Source organism: Plasmodium brasilianum, chromosome 11 (assembly GCF_023973825.1).
Source record: "Plasmodium brasilianum strain Bolivian I chromosome 11, whole genome shotgun sequence".
In the NCBI taxonomy this organism is placed as follows: Eukaryota; Apicomplexa; class Aconoidasida; order Haemosporida; family Plasmodiidae; genus Plasmodium; species Plasmodium brasilianum.
Genome location: NC_090124.1, coordinates 413,760 through 434,783, shown reverse-complemented (window position 1 = coordinate 434,783; position 21,024 = coordinate 413,760). Strand labels below are relative to the sequence as shown.

Below are 21,024 nucleotides of genomic sequence, written 5' to 3'. Positions count from 1 at the left end.
ATACATACGTACATACATTCATTTGCACATAAGTGCGTGTATTTGCAAATGTAAGCGCACGAAGGTACATATGTTTGTACAGTATAATTTTTAATACTTTTTTAATCGCTATTCATATATATTTTCAGTTTCGTTTTTTTGTAAATTTCTAGTTGGCATGTGGTAGAGAAATCATCGTATATATGCCTTTTTCTTTTCTTTTCTATTTTTAATCAAATTGTTTTATAATGATTGCTTTGTTTTTATCTCAAACATATACTAATTAATTATGCGCTGCAATTTGTGCACCTCTGTACCAAGGTTCAAACCACTGAAGCAAACATATGCGCGAGTAGCTCATTTTTACGTATAAACTAAAAATACAAATAAATAAAAGGGCATAAGGTAAAAGGAAAATGCCTCTCTTCCTTGCCATAGGGGAAAGAACTCGACCATAGGTTTAGGTGTTTTATATATACGATTATAAGCTTTCCATATATATAGACACATATAATAAAGATGAAGCAATTTAATCCTAGTTGCTCTACCCAATATGAAGTCACTTCCAGTAGTAAGGAAAACAACAAATTGACAAACTGCGTCATTAGTGAAATTTTTAAACTAGAGTTAAAAGATATATTGAAAAACCTTTCGAACGAAAAAGAAATTAATGATAGTATAGATTTTGTGAATGATAAAATAAACACATTATGCAATTTTATCAACAAAACTGCTAAAGAAAAATATGAATATTTTTATAAATACATTGACAGATTAAGAAATGCACAGAATACAAAAAAATGGAATACATATGACTTAGCAAATATTGAAAAAAAATATAATGCAAATTATGAACATTTAAGGAAAAAAAAAAAACAGGTATTATCATTAATCAACCAAAAAAGATGTTTAATCGAAATTGAGAAAATTGTAAGATTATACGAAATAACGGATATAGAAATAAAAAATTTATGTGATGAAATAAAAAGCAATAAACACTTGGACTTATTCAATTTTGGTAAAATCGACAGTGAAATGGAAAAAGTGGGAAACAGTAGTAATAACAATATGAGTAATAATTCCCAAAATTCCATTGATCACAATAATATTAATATTAATGGAGGCGAATACTTTGAAATGTCAGACACGGATGGACATACCAATGCTTCCTTCAATTTAAACTTTAGCCTTTTTGTAAAATACATAAAGAGATTAACTAATTTGAGAAATTTTATTGTGTATCATAATATTCAAAATATATCTCTATTTGATTTAAGCTTAAAAAAAATAAAGTTGTATGAAAGTTACATAATAAATATATGTGTTAGCTATTTATCAAATAGTTTTTTGGAAGATGAAAATTATGAGAATAAGGTAAAACATTGCCTGAATGTGTTTAGTTATTTAAATATGGAAAAAGATTGTCTAAAAAAAATACTAATTAATAAAATAAACAGAGTAACTTTATACATTTCAAATATAAAGAAGCAAAACAGAAATGTAAGAAAAAGTTTTTTCTTAATTCTACAATATTGTAAAAATAGTATAGACCAAATTAGTTACATTAATGAGATTATTAAAGACAATTACTACATGGAAGAAATAATAAAAATTGAAAAAGAAAAAGAAAAAGAAAAAACATTTGATCATAGTAGTTATTCAAGTTATACAAATGACTCATTTAATGAAGGAAAAAAGTGTAACACTATACATATATATAGCGAATTTTACGTACCATATATGAACGTATTAATAAATAATAAAGTAAATAAATTTATAAAAAAGGAAGATATCCTATATGTGTTAAATTTAATTGAAGAATTTTTACATATTATAAGAAATAAGAATGATTTCAAGGTTCATGAGAAGGATTTGTTACAAAATTTATTTAGTAAAGAATATGAAGAAATAACATTTAATTCTATTAACAAGCTTGTAAACTTAGTAGAGATGTTATTTCAAAAAACAAATATAAGAAATAATATAGAATACGAGCATGATTATAACTTCCCAACTATATTCGATATTAAGAATTATGTTGATGTTTTTTATAAAGAATTATTTACACATATATTTTATCCTCATGTATTTCGTAAAATTATAGTTTCTTGTAATAACTCTTTGTTGTTATTGAGTAATAATTTAAATAATTTAAAACAAAATATAAATGTGCATATTGAGATAGATAAAAAGAATAAATATATCACCTTTGACCTTAATCATAAAAGTTTCAAATATAATTTAGAGCTTTTTTTAATTAGTAGACAACTTCTGAGATACTTAATATATAATTTAGCACAGCTCAAGAGAAAAATAAGAGAAATAAAAAGTTGTACTATGAAAGTTAGAGCTGTACAAGCGATCAACGGAAAATATGAAATATCGAATTTTTTACTTAACAAAGCAAGGGATGAGATAGAGGATGAAGATGAAAATATGAGGGGGAACGAACACCTTTCCCAGACGAATTATTCTGATAACTATTTGATTATGTTATCATTTAAGGAATCCTATGATGATTTTTTTAATTTTCAAGATTATTTAAACAATTACTTTTCTGATAATTTGTTATATATAGAAGAAGAGGAAAACAAAGAAAAGAAGAGAATGGAAAATCATGAGATGAGGAAAAAAAAAGAAAAAGAAAGAATAACAGATGTAAGAACAAACATAACGACGAAACTAAAAGTAGAGATCGAGCAAAACGCTGCAAATTTACCAAAGGACAAATCTAATCACGAAGATGAAAATGAAAAAGAAGACAAATATGAAGATGAAGCAAAGAAGCTAGCTAATTTTGAAATAAATTTTATCTCCGATGTAAAGCATAACTCATTTAATATGAATGATTTTTATACCATATTCGATGAAGAAGAAAACTATGAAATTACTTCTTTTTTCATTAAAGAGAGAAACAAAAAAAAAAAAAAAATTTTTTCGATTTAATTGAATTAGAAAAAGGAGTATGTGAATTAAATAATGTAGTAAATTCATGTATATATGAATATTTTGAAAGTTTTGAAAAGAAAGTTATATCTTATTTTAAGGACAATTTGGAAATGTTAAGCACAGATGATGTGCATTCATTATTTGATCAGTTATGTGTTTATTTTAATGATAACATAATTCATTGTATACCTTTATATGAATGTACGCAGATGATAAATAATTTAATTAATAGAATAATAATTTATTTAATTACCTTTTCAAGTTATTATTCAATTAACCAAATGGACATATATCTATTTAAATATTATGAATCCCTTCAGAAAATTGCCTTTAATATAGCAGGGACTTCTTTAAATTTTGATTATAAACTATGCACTCTTTTCAAAAAATCTGTGGACATAAAAAATGGAAAGGAAGTTTATGAAGATATTCCTCCTTTTTTCCTTGCCATAACATTTGTGATTTTACACGGGGGAAAAGTCATAGTAGATCACATGAGTAAGCTAGGGCAAAATTTCCTACGCAATTTCATATATGTATATATATGTACATACATCGATATGTGTGTACATACATGTTCCCGTGGAATGAATATCAAAGCGTGGCAAATTAAAATATATAATTAAGAAGCAATTTCATCATTTAGCAATTTTTTTTTTTTTTTTTAGACATAACAGAAGAAAAGTTTATTAATCTATTAATTGACCATTTGAAGAACCCCATTCAAGAAACGGGAAACAAAGTCAGCAACAGCCAAAACTTAAACATTATTCTTAACAAATATGCCAAAAATATGTTAAATAAAAAGGATAATTCTGCAAAGCCGCGTTAGCACTATGAGAGTACAAATTGGCAGTGCTTATACTTAAGTACACACAAATGTGTACATATATATATATATGTGTATGAGTGCAAAATTTTCTTCGTATACTAATCGTGCTTACGCGGTTGTCACGAATATTCTTGGAATATATGTGCCCATATATATGCATTAATTTATCAAGCTTTACCTCATTTCCCGCTCATGTAACCCTAATTTTTTTACCGTGTTTATAAATTGCATGATTAATATAAATATGAAAAAAACAGCTTTTTTTCTTCCTCATTTTTAAAATTCGTTGGCACAAAATTTTCATCATTTAAAATTATAACTTTTTCAAAATTTTCATTTGCTGTCGGTTCTTCAACGTATTTATAAAAAGAGTGAATACCAACAGTAGGAATATCAATCATTTTTTTTGATTTGTCTGTAATTAATTTAAAAGTATTTAAATGAAAGATTAAATCTTTTGAGTACTTAAAAAATATAGCGTTAACCTTTAAATTACTGTTAATTTTTTTCGCTTCATTGATGTACGTTAGTCTGTTCTTTGCATATATATTTGCACCATCTATTACTACATTTTTTCCCTGAATAATACCATTTTTTAACATATTTATGCATTTATTTCTTTTTTTTAATTCGTCTAAATTAATATTCGTATAACCAAGAAAATAATTTTCACACAAAAACGTTTTGCCGCAACCAGGAGCCCCTATTAATATTATTAGCTTTTGTTCTTTATTTTGAAGTAATGTTTGTGGGTTTTTATTATCTTTGTTATTTATCGAAATGGTACTTTCATTATATGTGCTATACGTGTCTTCCATATTCTGTCGAACCAAATGAAGGAATAAATTTTGTTCGTTTTCTTTTTCGCCTTCATTTTTTATCTCCATATTTTTATACAAATTCATAGGTTTAAAAGAAAAGTCCACTGTTAAGTTATTTTTTATATTAAGAAATAATTCTTCAGGAGTGTAAAAGGTGGCATTTATATTTAAGGCAAATTTTAAATCTGTGTCTGTATAATCTTTCTGCAGTCTTTTAGCTATTTCATTTATATTAACATTTACATTATTTTTATTATATATATATCTTAAATGGTTAATAAATTTTACTTTAAAATTATCATCATATATTCGGTTTGCATTATCACCTACATAAATAATTTCTTCTATTTCACATTTATTATTCTGTTTAGCAAAATTGAACATGCCTGTTCTAGGTTTTCTATACTTATCATTTTTTAATGCTAAATAACATTCTAAGGGTATACCTATTTTATCTATTACATCATCAACTCTATTTATAACATTTCGTAGACTTATTTTACCGGTACTTACTCCTTTCTGGTTAGAAAATATGATAATTTTATAATTCTCTGATCGCTTCTTTTTTAGGAAATCAATTATATCGGAGTAAAAAATATAGTCGTGTTCATTTTGTGCAGGCTTGAAAAAGGTGCGAGATAGAATTAATGTGTTATCTAAATCGAATGAAAATATTTTTTTATAAATTTTTTCCTCCTTCTCTTTGACATGACGATATATCAAACTGTCTTCTACCTTTGGAAAAAAAGAAGAAAAAGAAAAGAAAGAAAAAATGTTAATATTACATAGATAAAGTTAAAATACCTTAAAACTTGTAATAGCGTTTTGTTTTTCTTTGCTTTAAATTTAAAATGTGTGTTACTATATTCCAATTACTATTAGGTGGTTCAAAATGAGAGATATGCTTCTGAAACATTGTATGTACGATTTTTTAAAAACTTTTGTTAATTTAATAAAGCCTTATATAATTATGTTTTTTCTTCATTAAAGTAGTAGAACGTAATAATAATACTCGAAGGAAAAACTTTATCATACATTTATACGAATTCGAAATTTTTTTTTTTTTTTTTTTTTTAAATAAAGTCTCAAACAAAGCTCCACCTGTAAAATGTAGCAGCAAGCATAATTATTCAGCAAGGATCAATGAGGCGCTTTTAAAACAGCAAAGCGCGAAGTTTTACAATTTAACTTATTCATAATCGGTAAGTCAGGCGTTTTTGCATCTACCTATACGGGTACCTCTTTACGTGTAAAGGTATATTTATGTGTACATCAGCATACAGTTAAAAATATGCACCCATGCATATATACATTACCTGTACATATTTATTTACTTCTTATCTATGGGGTGTGTAAATTTTTAAGAAAATAACAAATATACAAAAATTAATTTTCCCCTTTGAAAAAAAAATTTCGCAAGCTTCTAATCGTTTTTACTTCATATAAACAGGGAGAGAGGTAAATAGTAATGTTCATATTATAATTATTTTCGCTTTATTTTGCTTTTTCCATTTCGCTTTCCTATTTTTATGTAAATTCTTATTCCGCTATATTTTAAATGACCTTTTATGGAAATCCTCTAAATGTGATATATAAGAAATTCACAATTTTTAAATATAAATAAGTAATTTTAAATATATATTTTAAAGCGTGCAGTTTTAAATGTACATTTTATAATATATAATTTTGAATATATATTTTATAGTATGTAATTAAAAATTTATCTTAATAATGATAAGAAGGCTTTACTTATAAGTATGTTTGGAATAAAAGCATTTTTGAACTTGCAGAAGTTCTTCATGAGCTCCTATTTAAATTATAACAAGTACACGATAAAAAGAAAAACGTATATAGCTGCAGTTGAAAGTAAATATACTTACATAGTATTGTTAAACAACGTAAGTCATATAGGTGAAAAAGGAGAGATAATAAAAGTAAAAAGAGGATATGCCCGAAACTTAATTAAAGATAGAAGAGCAGTATATGCTACTTATGAAAATATCGACAGCTATGCTGATAAAGAAAAATACAAAAGAACACAACAAGTTCATATAAAAAAAGGTGTAGAAATAAAAAAGGATTTTGAAAAATATTTTACACATTTAAAAAATATAGACATTACTATTTATTTAGATGTATATAAATATACTAATGATGTATCATATAACTTGTATGACTTTTTTAATTATGTCTCTAATAATTATGAATTAGATTTAACTTGTCAAAATTTACATAAAATAAACTATTATAAAACTATGAAACATTATAACAATAATATATATGAGCAGATTTATTCAGACATATCTAATCCCAATGACTTAATTATTCAAAATAATGTAATATTTAAATATACAGGAATTTACGTTATTTATTATTTTCTCTTCATGCCTAATGCGAAGTTTTTGAATGAAATTCTGTTTAGAATTGGATCCCTTCAGGAATATGAGTAATTTTACTGTCGCAATCGTGTGTATACGTGCACATCTATATGTACATGTACATATACCTACATATGTATATACTTTTTTCAAACCAATTACCTCCTTTGTAGCTCGCAATTTCCATCCCATTTTTTACACATTCCTCATTTGATAATTTTTCGGAATTCCATTTCATGTATATACCATAAATTTAAATATTTCTTATTTTATTTTTTAGGATGCTAAAAAGTGAAAAGAAAGATAAGAAAATGGATATCGTGTATAAAATTAATTAGTTATCTGTAGGGAAAAATAAAAAATATTTTAACGTTGGAAACCTTTTCCAATATGAAGGAGACAAAGAGCAAGACATATTTTCCAAGCGTTAGGTTTTATATTATATATTTTGCTGTTATATATATAGGATTAAGGAAAATACAATTTAAGAGTAAAAACACAAGAACAAATATGTACACATTATAATTAAAACTACATAGTGCTTATTTCGTAAACAAATAAAAAAGAAGAATGATATTTAGAATAGAAAGAATCTAACAGGGATGTATGTAAATGAATTAAAGTATGGGAATATATATGAACGAATGTGTGCATAGTAGTATATACTAGTGAGTAAAATTCATGGATGTATAAAATGGCACTGCAGATAAATTAATAATAAAAAGGGTATATACCTAGATGGATAGATGAATAAATAAATAACAACAAAATTGCATGACGTAATAGGGCGTAATTCGGTGTAAATCGGTATAATATGATATAAAAAAATATCATATTTTCAAAGTAAAAATTCCACACTCTTCTTCTTTGAATTTTTTTCTTTTTATCCTGTCAGTGGGATATGTCTTCCAAAATTAAACCAGTATTTTTGAAAAACTTTTCATTTTGCTCATTTTTTTGAGAGAGTAATGAATTTAATTTGTTTTTAATAAAGTTAGTTGTATCATATTTTTTTATAATTTCTTGGGTCTGTTTTGTATACGTATCAAAAGACGTATGAAAACACAATGAATATGTGTATAAGAATTCTATATCATGTATTTTATTACCAATAGAATGAATAACTTCAAATAGTGTTTTTCTTAATTCATTATCATTATTTTCATTTAATGTGATAACATAATTAAAAAATACTTTTATATATAATATATTAATATTTAAATTATTGGATTTCATTTCGGAAAATTGTTTCACAATAAAATTACACTTTTTAAACATATAATATCTTGGTGTTGATAAACTAAACATATTTAGATAAAAACGAAGACAACATAATAGCAAGGAATTTAACTTGTTCTCCTCATTTTCTTTTAAACTTGCTGAGTTGTTCATATAATAAGATATACAGTCATATACTAACTTAAAAGCATTTATTGTGTATTTATTATTATATAAAAAATCTGAGTTTTTATTTAATACTAATACTCTTAATAAATCTATCACTGGAAATATATGAAAAGGAGACCAATTAAAAAGTTTTATAATAAGATTTATATCAGCTGTATTAAATTTATACGAATTTTTCAAATTGGTTTTGTAAGTATTTATAATATTAGACAAAGAATTCATTTCTTCATCAGTTAATTTATATTTCTCCTCTTCCTCACTTTTGAGAAATAAATTAAATTCTTTAATTTTTTCGAAGATTTTATCTAATGAAGCTTTTTGTACTGTAAAAACGTTTAAAATAGTGTTAAATTTTTTTTTTTTATTATTAATATTATTATTATTACTGTTGTTATTATTATAATTTCCATTTTCCATAGCAGTATGATCTTTATCACTTTTAACTAGACAATTCTGATTAATAAAATCAACAATAGATTTTATATGACTTATAGATATACATTCTCTTTTGCAAAATTTTTCGGCAATTACGTGAATATTATCATTTCTATTATAAGGTAATTGTTTTATAGTTCCATAACCTGTATCAATGGAAAACAGTTCATCATAATACCCTTGTTTGAATAAATGATCCCCAATATAAAATTTTTTATCGGACTTAGCATCATCTACAACATCACCAATGAGCATCCAAGCATTTTTTTCATATTTATATGCTTCATATTTATCTTTATTTTTGAAAATTTTAATTTCTCCTTCTTTTCCTATGACATTTCCCATATTCTCTATGGAATTTACATTTTCATCATTTAAGCTATTTTTATTATTATTTTTACTACTAATACTTTTTTCAATTTCATCAATTATTTGCTTGCGTAATTTGTGCTCTTTTTTGTTAGTATATATTCTAATATAACTATCATTACACGCACAAACAATATCATTATTTCCTAACATTTTAACGCTCCACATGGTATCTGTTAAATTAATGGTTTGTAAACAACTAAAATTTTCATTATTCATTAGATGTTGATTCTTTAAATTTCTTATATCATATTTTTCCATTAATTCAAAAATATCTTTAATACACCATATCTTTACAGTTTTGTCATCACTACAACTGTACATAATTTTTTCTTTTTCATTTACACATACGTAAAAGATAAACCCTTGATGTCCTTTATAAATTTTTAGTAAATTAAAATTAGAGTCATATATATGAATATTTTCATCATTTGAAAATGTAATAGCATTCTTATTTTCATTAAATAGTATTATATCCCGAACACTATCATTGTGAACATTTTTAATTTCATCCGCTTTTTCCCCTTCTGTGTTCCAAATATGTAAAATATTATTTTGTGATATTGTCAGTATTAAATCGTTAAAGCAATTTACGTATGCAGCATGTTTATGATTTTTTAATATTTTTAATATGCTATAGGTGTATTTGTTTCCACTAAAAGTGTTTTTTGCATTCCCAATGTTATCAATACTGTTGCTGATAATAGTACTATTATTAGCAGAATTTTCTGTTCCCTTTTCATTTTCATTTTTCTGAATCCTCCAAATAAAAACTTCTCCATTCCAATCACCGCTTAACAGAATATGTTCACTTTGTTCTATTATACTACATATACTGTTTTTATGCCCTTGCAATACCAATTCTATAAAGCCATTTAAATTAAAAAGGTAAATATTTCGATCGTTTCCTCCACTGTAAACATATAAGTGCTCTTCCACTTTTTCTTTACAATTTTTTAATTCGTTTATACCTACATATTTACTATTGCACAAGGCGTAAACAAATTTTTCATGAATTTCTATTTTTTTATATAATTCGTAATCATCATTATATAGGAGCGAAACGGAGTCTCCCTCTTTACTACATTTTTCTTCATCCTTTAACACTTTCCTTTCTCCTCTTTTCCACACCAGAATTGTACCATTACAATCCGCGCTAACTATATAGTCGAATTTTAATTCACAACCTTTTAATTCGTCAAACAGATTTTTGTGTATAACACATAAGCACCTTACTCCTTTTTTATGTCCGCTCAAAATGCCCCTTAACTCGTATTCGCTATCTGCTGGGAATAATGAAATAAGAAGTCAGCGAAAATGAGTAAAGGACTGGAAGCAAAAAGATGAATTTGCTTATATGCATAACATATACAGGTCCATACATGCGTAAATACATATATATATAAATATATATATATATATATATATATAAATATATATAAATATATATATAAATAAATATATATTTATAAATATATATATGTAACACGTAATGATATCCTTTTTTGGGCATAAGTCCTAACCTTCCATTTGTTATCTAAAAATAACGGAGGGAAATATACGAATAAGATGAAACTTCAAAATTAATTTTGACTTTGTTTCCAATCTTAGTATTACAATAAATCATATATATGCATACTAAATAGTCTTCACAATTGTAATTATTCTATGGGTAATCAGTAAACTGTGGTATAACTGGTGAGTAGTATTATTTTTGTTATAATCCGTAAAAAGAGATGTTAAACTGTTAAAACGATGTGTAGCTCAACAGCTAAACTGCTCACCTGCTGAAGTGTTAAATTGTTGAATTATTAACTTCCAAAAGATAAAAAGTCGAAATATGACGCATCATTTGAATTTACTGTAGGGAAGTATTTTGTGATTCAGAAAAATATGGTAAAATATTTTATCATGCAGTTCTGTTAAGAAGCAGAGCATAAATCAAAGTAAAAAAATACAGAGCCTTTAAGCAGGGAAAATAACAGCTAAAAAAAAAAAAAAAAATACATATATTTATTTGTATACATATATATATGTGATGCGCAAAATGAAACAAAAAAGTGGATTTAAAAATAGAAAAAATTGGGAAAAAATAATTACATAGAGTACACGCATGCACAGTAGCAAAAAGAAAGAAGTAAAGATGTTTCTGGTGATACGTACATATGCTACCGAGTGTATGTAATGACTAACATATATGTATACTATATACGGGTATATATCATATATTTAATATAAGATAGTTAAGTAGAATGTATAATTATTTATGTTCCTACAAAACTTATTGTATAATATAATCTTAGGCAAAACATGTAAAGAGTAAAGAACCAACATATTATAAAAAAAAAAACAATATACAAAAACGTCGATTTTGTGCAAATTGTTTAAACGTGTTACTAGAATTACACAAAAGATAAAATAAAAAGCCCCTATTAGAATTTTATTATAATTCTTCAGCTCATATATATGCTTATATGTTCTCTGCAAGTTATACAGTTGCTACTGTTATTATTATTGCTATTTTTATGTGTATACAATATATATTTTCGTTATCCTTAAAAATAAAAATTAAAGCAAGAAAAGAAAAGTAGCTATTTTATGTTAAGAGCTTTTTATCTTATTTAATTTTTGAAAAGCATTAATAAAATTTGGAACTACGAAGCGCAATGAGGTGAAATTCGATGTGGTATATATGTTTGCATATGTGTATGTTTACGTTAGCATGTTTGTATGTGTGTGTATATTTATGTATGCGTATGTGAATGTATGCATATGTGTACGCATTTATTTATTTATATGCATTCTTTTACTTAATAATATTTACATGATTTTTATCAGGTAAACACACAAATAACTCCTTTCAGGATAGTATTAACGCCTCCATTTTACATTCATTTTTATGCTCCACAATTTTTGAGCTTCCTGTATTTGGAAGCTTGAGTAAAGGAAAGTAATTTTTACTTTTTTTAAAAAGAAAGAAAAAAAAAAAAAAAAAAGCGAAAAAGTGAAAAAGGGAAGAGATTAATGTATTTTACAAAAAATAGTGTAATACCATTTTTTTTGAAAAAAACATTCAAAGCGAATAGACTATTAAAAAATGAAAACAAAAATTTAGAATGTATATATATTAGGAATAATATATGTATAGGGAAGACCAAAATTATGAATAGATATAAAAATACTGGAACTAAGAAATTTCACAATAAACCGATATATCATAGTGTAAATGAAACAGTTGAAAATAAGTTAAAAGATAGTTACTATAGAAATATAGGCACGAATATAAGAAATAGTAATAATAACAGAAAAGACGTAAAAGGTGTAAAAGGAGTGATTTTGAATAAAAACATCTCTAGCTGTGTAAATTCATTCAAGGTAAATGAAGATATTACTACCATGGATCATCTTCCAGGAAATTTTGAGGATATAAATCTGATAACAGCAGAAACGAAATTCAAAAATGAAAATCCTGAGTATATATCGAATAATTATAATGATATTATTACAAAGGGGAAAGCAAACAATTCAGAATTAATAAAATATATTAGGAAGAAAAGAAAAAAAAAATATATATTTAAAGAATTTTCCGTTTTCTCATTCAACATACTAGCAAATAGCTTAGTTGATTATAAATATGAGAGCAACTGTTCTAACGTTATGAAATGGATTAATAGAAAAGAATTGATTTATCAATGTATTATGAACAAGTTATCAGACATAATATGTTTACAAGAAATAGAAGAATCTTATTTTATGGAATTAGAAAATAAACTAAAATTATTACATTACAAAGGGTTATTTTTAAAAAAGAAAAAAGAAACGTGTAAAGATGGTATATGCATCTTTTATAATACAAGAGTTTTTGAATTATTATTTTTTGACGAAATTATCTATGACAAATCGCTACTTTTGAAAAAATGGCATGTAGGTTTAATAACAGCCTTACGAAATTTACATTCGAAAAAAATAGAATATTATGATGAAGATATGAACTGTAATAACAGTATGGAGGATAACAAAGAAAGGATTAACGCGTCTGACTTTTTATTTCATGTAAATGATATTGTTATTGTTTCCAACACACATTTAATCTTTGATTCTTGTAAAGGTGATGTTAAGTTGTATCAGTTATGTTACATGTCTTATCGCTTAATTGTTATGATAAATAAATGCATTAATTATTTAAAGAGTAATGTAAAAGGAGGTAAATATGGATCTGAGGAAAAAGGTAGACAAAACGAGGAAGAAAAACAAGTAGAAGAAAAGGAATATGAGGACGAAGAAAAAGCAGAAAAGGAAGAGAAAAAAAAAAACGAGAGTAACACTTTTCTAAAGCCTGGTGTTATTTTTTGCGGAGATTTAAACATAACACCTAATAGTTTACTATACTATTATATAATTAACAGATACATAAATCTGAAGAATATAAATTTAAAAAATATATCTGGTCAATATTTAATGTTTAAAAAGCAGTATTATTTTTATAACTATTTAAATGGAAATGAAATTAAAAAAATGTTTGATGAAAGTATATTGAATGATTTAAAAAATGAACAATGTAGTAAAAGCTTAATTGAAAACATAAAGAAAGAATCGTTATTTTCATTTTTCAAGAATGAAGATATACTAGATGAAGAACATTTAATAAACATATTTTCAGATATGAAGGGCGCGAGTTTGAAAAATTATAATTCATATGAGTATAATTTTTACAGATTAAAGAATGAGGATAAAAATGAGCAACTCTCAAATAATGATGTCCAAAAAAAAAAAAGAAAATGTTCTTTCATTGAACAGGTCGAGGAAGACTACAAATTCAGTGAACAATTCGCAGAGATAAATGAAGAAAAAGAAAGTGGGAATAATAATTGTAAATTATGCGAAATAACTGTTAGGAAGGAGAAAGAAAAGGAAGAAATGGAAATAGTTGAGAATGAAGAACAGGAGGATTTTATACTATACTATCCCTTATATTTTGAAAGTATATATAACAGCTGTGTGGATAATCGAATAGAAAAATCCTGTTACAAGTATGATACCATTGATGAATTAAATAATAAAGAAAACAATTTAGTGTTAAGTGATATTCCATTTACTGTTTTTCATGGAAAGCAAAAAGGATGCGTCGATTATATATTTTATTCATATAAAAATTTGAAGGTGATGAAAATATAAAAACGCGTAACTATTATGTGAAATTAATAAATCGGTTCCGCGCATAATTGCGTTTACAGTCCGCATGCACATGCGCATGTAGTTTTTATTGTATAAGTACATAACTGCTCTTATATATTTATCTAGACATGTATATGTGCATGTATGGATACATGCAAACAAACTAACGTACATATATACTTGTATATATTTTTACGTGCACACTTTTTCTTTTGTGCAGAAAATATCGTGCACCAGTTTTCCTGCATTTGGAAAACTTGCAAAATATGGGTGTCTTCCGAATGAGGTAAGAAAATTGAGCAATAGAGAGAAAATTAATTTTGTTTCTCCTATTGTTGTTCTTTTTTTTTTTCTTTTTTCATATGTTTTTATCTCCTGGTAAATAGTTATTTTTATATAATATCTTTTTATTTCAACCATTTTCAGAAGTATTCTTCCTCCGATCATTTGTATTTACATGCCACCCTAGTTAGATGGACAGATGAATAAATTAATGTTTAAAAATATAAATTCAGTTTATATTTTCCTCATTAGCTTAATATTGTAGAATATGCTTCTTTTTTTTTTTTTTTTTTTATTGTCTAAATCCATGTTTTTATTTCTTTATTAATCTAAATAATCCATAAGTATGCGTATCGTTTTTATTTTAAAACAATTAAAAAAAAACAGCAAAAAAGCATTTATTGCTTATTCTTTTTATTGAAAGAAGTATAAATACGTATATATATTCCAATATTATCCTTTAATGTGCTTATATCTACATGTTTATGTGTACTTGTTTATGTGTACTTGTTTATGTGTACCTGTTTATGTGTTACATGTTTATATGTACATGTTTATATATACTTATTTATAAGTTTTTTTATTTTTAATAATAATAACATTTGTTCCCTTACTCAATTTTTGTGCTTATTTTTAAGTTTACCTAAAACCTAAAAAAATACTGTGTTATTTATATATGCTTTGTATAATAACAATATTACTTCTTTTTATTAAATATATTTTATTTTATTTTTTTGTGTATTAAGAAATGCGGAAAAATGCAAAGAATTTCTCGGAAAAAAAAAATCCGATTGAAGCTAAAGAGGATAAGTTTGTCTTTTTTTTTTTCCGAAGCAAAACTAATTATTCTTCTCATTTAATGTTAATAAACAATATTTCACTGCTTCGTCATTTTGTCACTTCCCTATTTTTTTATTTGTTTCCAGTCTGCTGTTTTGTCGCTGTTTTGTTGCTGCTCTTTTTGTTAATCCTTTGAAAGTATTTGATTTTTTGCACTATCGTCTTTTACTTTTTTATAAGAAAACATTTTCGTCGTATAAGGTATAAAAGCAAAAATTTATCTGTAAAGTATGTCATGATTAACGTAATTAAAACAAACAAACATCAAATAAACATGCATACTTATTTTTACATGTTGTGTGCGTGGTTTAATTATATTCCCCTTTTCCATTTCGTTATATTATATATAAACATGTTACAAATTTTCCTATTTTAACATATTTTCATATTAGTTATTCCTTAATTTCAAATATAGCACTTATTTGGATACATATACATTTATTAATATAATTAAAATTGTACATTTATTTATGGTATTTTATGTAAAACTTATTATATTTATTTCATAAATGTAACCATTAAATAATTTTTCTTTCACTCATATACGAAGAACAAAATTACACAAGCTTGAAAAAATAACAAAAAAAATTTTTTTTTTATTCGTATTCCAAGGCTCTAAAGGGGCCTAAAGCTGAGCCTATGACTACAATTATCTCACTATTTTTGTCTCTTCCTGTATATACATACATATATATATATTTGTACGTATCGACGCATGGATAACCATGTTCTTGCACTTTTTTTGAAGAAACATTGAGAAAGTCCTTTAGAAAATCGATCTAATTTTTAATATGCCAATTCACCTGATGTCTGATTTCCTACTAATCTGTTATTTTACAAAATAAGGAGTATTCATTTATTATAGGTTACAACTAGTTAGTATTAATTAAATATTTATCAATTTCCTCTTCACATTTTTTCATATATATTAAATTGGAATACTCTAAATCGATTAAGAAGGAAAAATAAAAAAAATCATTTGTTTTTACGGAACTATTCTGTTCAGATGAATTAATATTCCTGTCCAGCATCTTGTTATCAGTTGTTGAAGAATTATTATATATATTTTTTACTTGCACGTAATTTAAATTACCTCTATTTTCTTCATCCCTTATTTGTAAAGAGGTCATATCTGTTATTTCTTTTTTATCGAGTTCTGTCTTTTCATTTTCACTCTCATTATTATTTTCCATTTTATTAACATCTTCATGTTCCCTTTTTTGTTGTTTTCTTATTATTTCTTTTAATATAATAAAATCGTTATAATAGAAGGAGGTGTAATATGTGTAAGACGGGGGTATGTTTTTAATAAAATCGTGTAAAGTAATCTTAACTTTGTTCATATTATCATATATTATATTTGATAAAATAATTATATTATTTTCTTTATCATTTAAATTGGTAAATATGGAATCATTTTTTTCATCATAATTACTTAATGGTTCTAAATGAAACAAAATATCTTCCAAATTTTTTAATATTTCCATTAATTTGTCACCCACTGCATCTAATATATTGCAGTTAGTAATCAGTATTTTTTCACTGTTCATGTTTTAAAAAGACGAAAAATAATTCAAATGAACAAAATAGGCAAATCATTTAGGGGAATAGGATACATTCCTAAAACTTGAAAAAATGGAAAATATGTAAAATACTGTGAAGCAGGGGATGAAAAAAAAAAAAAAAAAATTAGGTCATAAGGAGTGAATTTATTATCATGAAAAATTACAAACAATTGAAATATATATATGTATATTCCATAGAGCAGCACAACGTGTTAATTATTGCTGAAATGAGTATGACTCTATATATAAAAAAAAAAAAGATTTGTAATATTGATTATCATACGAGAGCTAGATATATATATACATATGTATGTATATTATAAACAGCTTTTTTTAAACCATAAACCATTCTAATATGTGAGCAATGTTAGAAAAAACCAAAGAAAAAGAAATTTTTTCATGACAAATGTGGAAGGGAAAGTTATTCATAGGTAAAGAATATTCTTAAAAAAAGAATAAGTATATATGCGTTTGAATTTATTCTTATTCGTATTGGGATATACATGTTGGTGAAAAAGTTTCTAATGCCAAATTGGATTTAAAAAAAAAAAAAAAAAATTTTACTCTGAAAAAATGAGGATATGTCATAAAATAGAACACAAAACAAAAATAAAATAAAATAAAACAAAATAATTAACGGTAAATCAAATTATATAGTAGTTAAACTGGAACATACCCGAGAAAACCAAAAAATGAAATGGTGATAAGCCAAAAGCCTTTTTTTAAATTAAAATATAACAGTATTCAAAAAAGATGATATTGATAAAAGGAAATAAAAAATAAGGCAACATAATACAGTACAGTACAATAAAAGACCGTACAACACTGGTGTAATAATGCAGTAATGCTACAAGGCGGTAAGCAAAAGAGAAGCAAACTAAATATGCGCCATATTAGATATACTCATATTTTGTGTTAACATCAGGGGATATATATGTATACATAGACATATGTGTATCGTATATATATCTTCATCTATTATAATTAAAGATGGTGCGACACCTCTTACTATTTTTCATACTTCTAATAACAGAAGGTATTTCTAAGGAGAAGATTGTAAGGGCTCGTAGAGCTTTTACAACAAAGAGGGCTTTAAATTATGATAAGGGGGGAAATAAAAAAAGCTATAAAATGTATTACATAAGGAGTTGTAAAAACAACAATGTGAAATATAGAATAATTGAAAGAAAAAAGAAAAATGGAAAAATACATATAAGAATTTATGGTAAGGATCATAGAAACCCATATTTAGCACATGAGTATGCAAATAAAATAATTGAAAATAAAAAATATGAAGTGGGTAAATTACTAGAAGAAAATTTCGAAGAAAATAATCCATTACAAATACGAATGAAGTATTTGCAACATACAATGAATAACAAATTGTCAGAATGTTTAAAAAGGAAGAGCACTGATGAAAAACATAGACTGTCAGTAGTAGCAGACATAAAAAGAAAAATATTTTGTAGTGTTACGAGAAAAAATAGTGGTTTAACAAACGAACTAGGTGTAGGAGAAATAACGGGGGAAGGAAATGAAAAAGGAAAAGATAATTTTGATAAAAATATAAATTATGTTTATCAAAATAATTTTCTTAATTTAGCTAATCCTGGTCAGGTAAGTTTAATGTTACATCAAATAGGTTTTGATGTATTAATAGTTAATATTGATAATTTATCAACAGAAGGAATGTTAAATGATTTAAGTGAAGTTATTAAAAGTACAAGAATATTATCTAGAAATACTAGACCAGCAATAGTAGTTGATGATGTAATAATTCATCCTATTCAAATTGCATTGGCAGTTGAAAATAAAGCAGATGGAGTAATTTTAAATCTTTCTTATTTAAAAAATGATCTTGAAGACATGTTAAATTATTGTGTTAATTTAGGTACCCAAGCTATTGTTGAAGTACATGATTACAATGATATATATTATGCTACGCAATGTGGGAGTTATATTCTTATGATAAATGAGTTTGACTTTTTTAATAATCATTATGAATATAATCATGCAATAAAGGCTATAAGTTATGCGATTCCTGAACTAATTACTATTGCTAAAATTAATGTGAATGATATAAGTTATGTAGAAAAATTAGGTAGTTTAGGTTATGATAGTATATGTCTAGAAAAAAAGCTAATCGATAATGATTTAGAAGATTTTGTTCATGCATGTAAGAGCTGGAATGCTCCTCACAAAACCTTACTATATTTGAATAGAAATAATTATTTAAAGGAATTCCTTACCTATAAAAATGATGTACCAGGGGAGGAAAATCATAAAGATATTACAGATAACTTAAAAAAAATGTATGATGATAAGAATATACCGAATAACTATTCAAACAAGCTTTTAAAAAATTATGAGAAAGATTTTATTGATGTTGAGGAAGATGGTGAAAATGGGGAAGGAAATAATCAAAAAAAAGGTGATGATAAAAAGGAAATCGAAAAACAGGCAAAGGATAGTATACTAACCAGTGATGAAAAGCAAATTGTTAAAAATTTTAAGAAAGAAAAGAAGAAGGAACTAATTCTTTTGAATCAAATGAAAGAAATTGTAAAAGAAGTGGATGAACAGTGTAAAAATTATGACTCTCTTTCAGATGATGAAAATAAAAAAAAAGAGAAAAAGTTAGAAACACTTTTAGAAAATTTTACAAAGTTAGACAGAAATTTCTTAAGAGGCTTTTTTTCAGACGAAGAGATAAGTAATATTGAGAATACCATTAAGAACGCTATACAACAAAAGAATAAAATAAAAAATGGAGAGGAAAATTTCGATAATAAAGATTTTACAAATAATATGAACAGTATTCAAAATAACGGAGTAGACGATCTTGATATTCATAAAACAACGAAAGAGTTTTTTGATAAGAAAAATTTGGAAAACAATAATCTATTTGATAACAATTCTTCAGACGATTTTTCAGATGACACTTCTTCCAGGGGGGTAAATTCGCAGTAGCTTTTTATTTTGCTTTTTGGTGGTCAACTTAAGTACCTTCAGCATTCCAGCGTTATATTCTGTATCTGTTCGTCTTTATTTTGTTATATACTTTTTTATTCCTTTATTACTCCATTTTTATTGTGCTATATTTCGTTATATTCTTTTTCTGTCATATTTTTACTTTGTTTTCATTTTACTTTTTATTCAATTTTTTTTTTTTTTTTTGTGTGTTACACTTATGTTGTATACATTTGTCCTACACGTTGTACTACTGATTTGGCATTTCCCTCCTGCTTTATCCATAAGTCCAAATGTTCTAAATAAATCCCGTGTTATGCAAAAATAACGTGAGATTTTACTCTTCTAAAATGCTTTCTAGACTTTTTTTTTTTTTTTTGTGGCATATTTCCTATTTGTTTAGAATCGTTAGATTTCCATCCTTTTTTTATTGTAAATTTTTTAGAGGGAGTTTTTTATTCATTTTTTTATGCACTTGGTTGATCTTTTCTTCCATATTTATTTTGCTTTATTAATAATTTCTGTTTTTGTTTAATTAAATTTTTTGTATAAATGGATCATTTAAGACATACTCTTTTCTTATTAGTTGAAAAGCATTACATATATGAAGCTTTCCCTAAGGCATATATTAAATTCTTAAATTTCTATTTTTAATTGACTTACAACGATCAGTTTATTCATAGAAATGTTAATTCCTGCAGACGAGGGAAGTAAGAAAAAAAAAAAAAAAAAAAAAATAATGCAATTGTGAAGAAGTATACACAAAGTTAAAGGAATTATAAGATTATAAAAAAAAAAAAAAAAAAAAAAAGGATGGGTTATATAATTAAGTCTATTTTATCAAGAGTTTAAAAAGGAATAGGAAATTTTAAAAATACCTACTCTTGAATATGATATTTACAATTCTTATGAGAACAACAATGTAATTTTGTGATAAATGTCGCAAAAATTTATTTTAGTTTCTCCAAAGAAATACTATTTTAACTGACAAAGTATAACGAGGACCCATAAGAAATAAATTT

General features: G+C 25.2%; 7 protein-coding genes across 7 annotated transcripts; 4 read left to right on the top strand and 3 right to left on the bottom strand.

Moving 5' to 3' along the window:
- Window positions 1–498: 498 nt before the first annotated feature.
- MKS88_003565 (uncharacterized protein) lies at window positions 499–3,760 on the top strand (the record flags this gene model as incomplete). Its single annotated transcript, XM_067216667.1, has 3 exons — window positions 499–2,799; window positions 2,892–3,426; window positions 3,597–3,760. 3 exons carry the CDS (start codon window positions 499–501, stop codon window positions 3,758–3,760), a joined length of 3,000 nt encoding a protein of 999 aa, XP_067072378.1.
- Window positions 3,761–3,993: 233 nt separating this feature from the next.
- On the bottom strand, window positions 3,994–5,497 carry MKS88_003564 (bifunctional polynucleotide phosphatase/kinase; the record flags this gene model as incomplete). The annotated part of the gene is made up of 2 exons (XM_067216665.1): window positions 3,994–5,316; window positions 5,444–5,497. The coding sequence occupies 2 exons, from the start codon at window positions 5,495–5,497 to the stop codon at window positions 3,994–3,996; spliced, it is 1,377 nt and encodes a 458-aa protein (XP_067072377.1).
- An 841-nt stretch (window positions 5,498–6,338) lies between these two features.
- On the top strand, window positions 6,339–7,297 carry MKS88_003563 (50S ribosomal protein L9; the record flags this gene model as incomplete). The annotated part of the gene is made up of 2 exons (XM_067216664.1): window positions 6,339–7,027; window positions 7,240–7,297. 2 exons carry the CDS (start codon window positions 6,339–6,341, stop codon window positions 7,295–7,297), a joined length of 747 nt encoding a protein of 248 aa, XP_067072376.1.
- A 553-nt stretch (window positions 7,298–7,850) lies between these two features.
- On the bottom strand, window positions 7,851–10,700 carry MKS88_003562 (polyubiquitin binding protein; the record flags this gene model as incomplete). Its single annotated transcript, XM_067216663.1, has 2 exons — window positions 7,851–10,453; window positions 10,694–10,700. The coding sequence occupies 2 exons, from the start codon at window positions 10,698–10,700 to the stop codon at window positions 7,851–7,853; spliced, it is 2,610 nt and encodes an 869-aa protein (XP_067072375.1).
- A 1,494-nt stretch (window positions 10,701–12,194) lies between these two features.
- On the top strand, window positions 12,195–14,834 carry MKS88_003561 (CCR4 domain-containing protein 2; the record flags this gene model as incomplete). Its single annotated transcript, XM_067216662.1, has 3 exons — window positions 12,195–14,330; window positions 14,566–14,631; window positions 14,772–14,834. 3 exons carry the CDS (start codon window positions 12,195–12,197, stop codon window positions 14,832–14,834), a joined length of 2,265 nt encoding a protein of 754 aa, XP_067072374.1.
- A 1,505-nt stretch (window positions 14,835–16,339) lies between these two features.
- Window positions 16,340–17,017, bottom strand: MKS88_003560 (uncharacterized protein; the record flags this gene model as incomplete). The annotated part of the gene is made up of 1 exon (XM_067216661.1): window positions 16,340–17,017. One exon carries the CDS (start codon window positions 17,015–17,017, stop codon window positions 16,340–16,342), a length of 678 nt encoding a protein of 225 aa, XP_067072373.1.
- Window positions 17,018–18,022: 1,005 nt separating this feature from the next.
- MKS88_003559 (protein AMR1) lies at window positions 18,023–20,002 on the top strand (the record flags this gene model as incomplete). The annotated part of the gene is made up of 1 exon (XM_067216660.1): window positions 18,023–20,002. One exon carries the CDS (start codon window positions 18,023–18,025, stop codon window positions 20,000–20,002), a length of 1,980 nt encoding a protein of 659 aa, XP_067072372.1.
- Window positions 20,003–21,024: the final 1,022 nt, after the last annotated feature.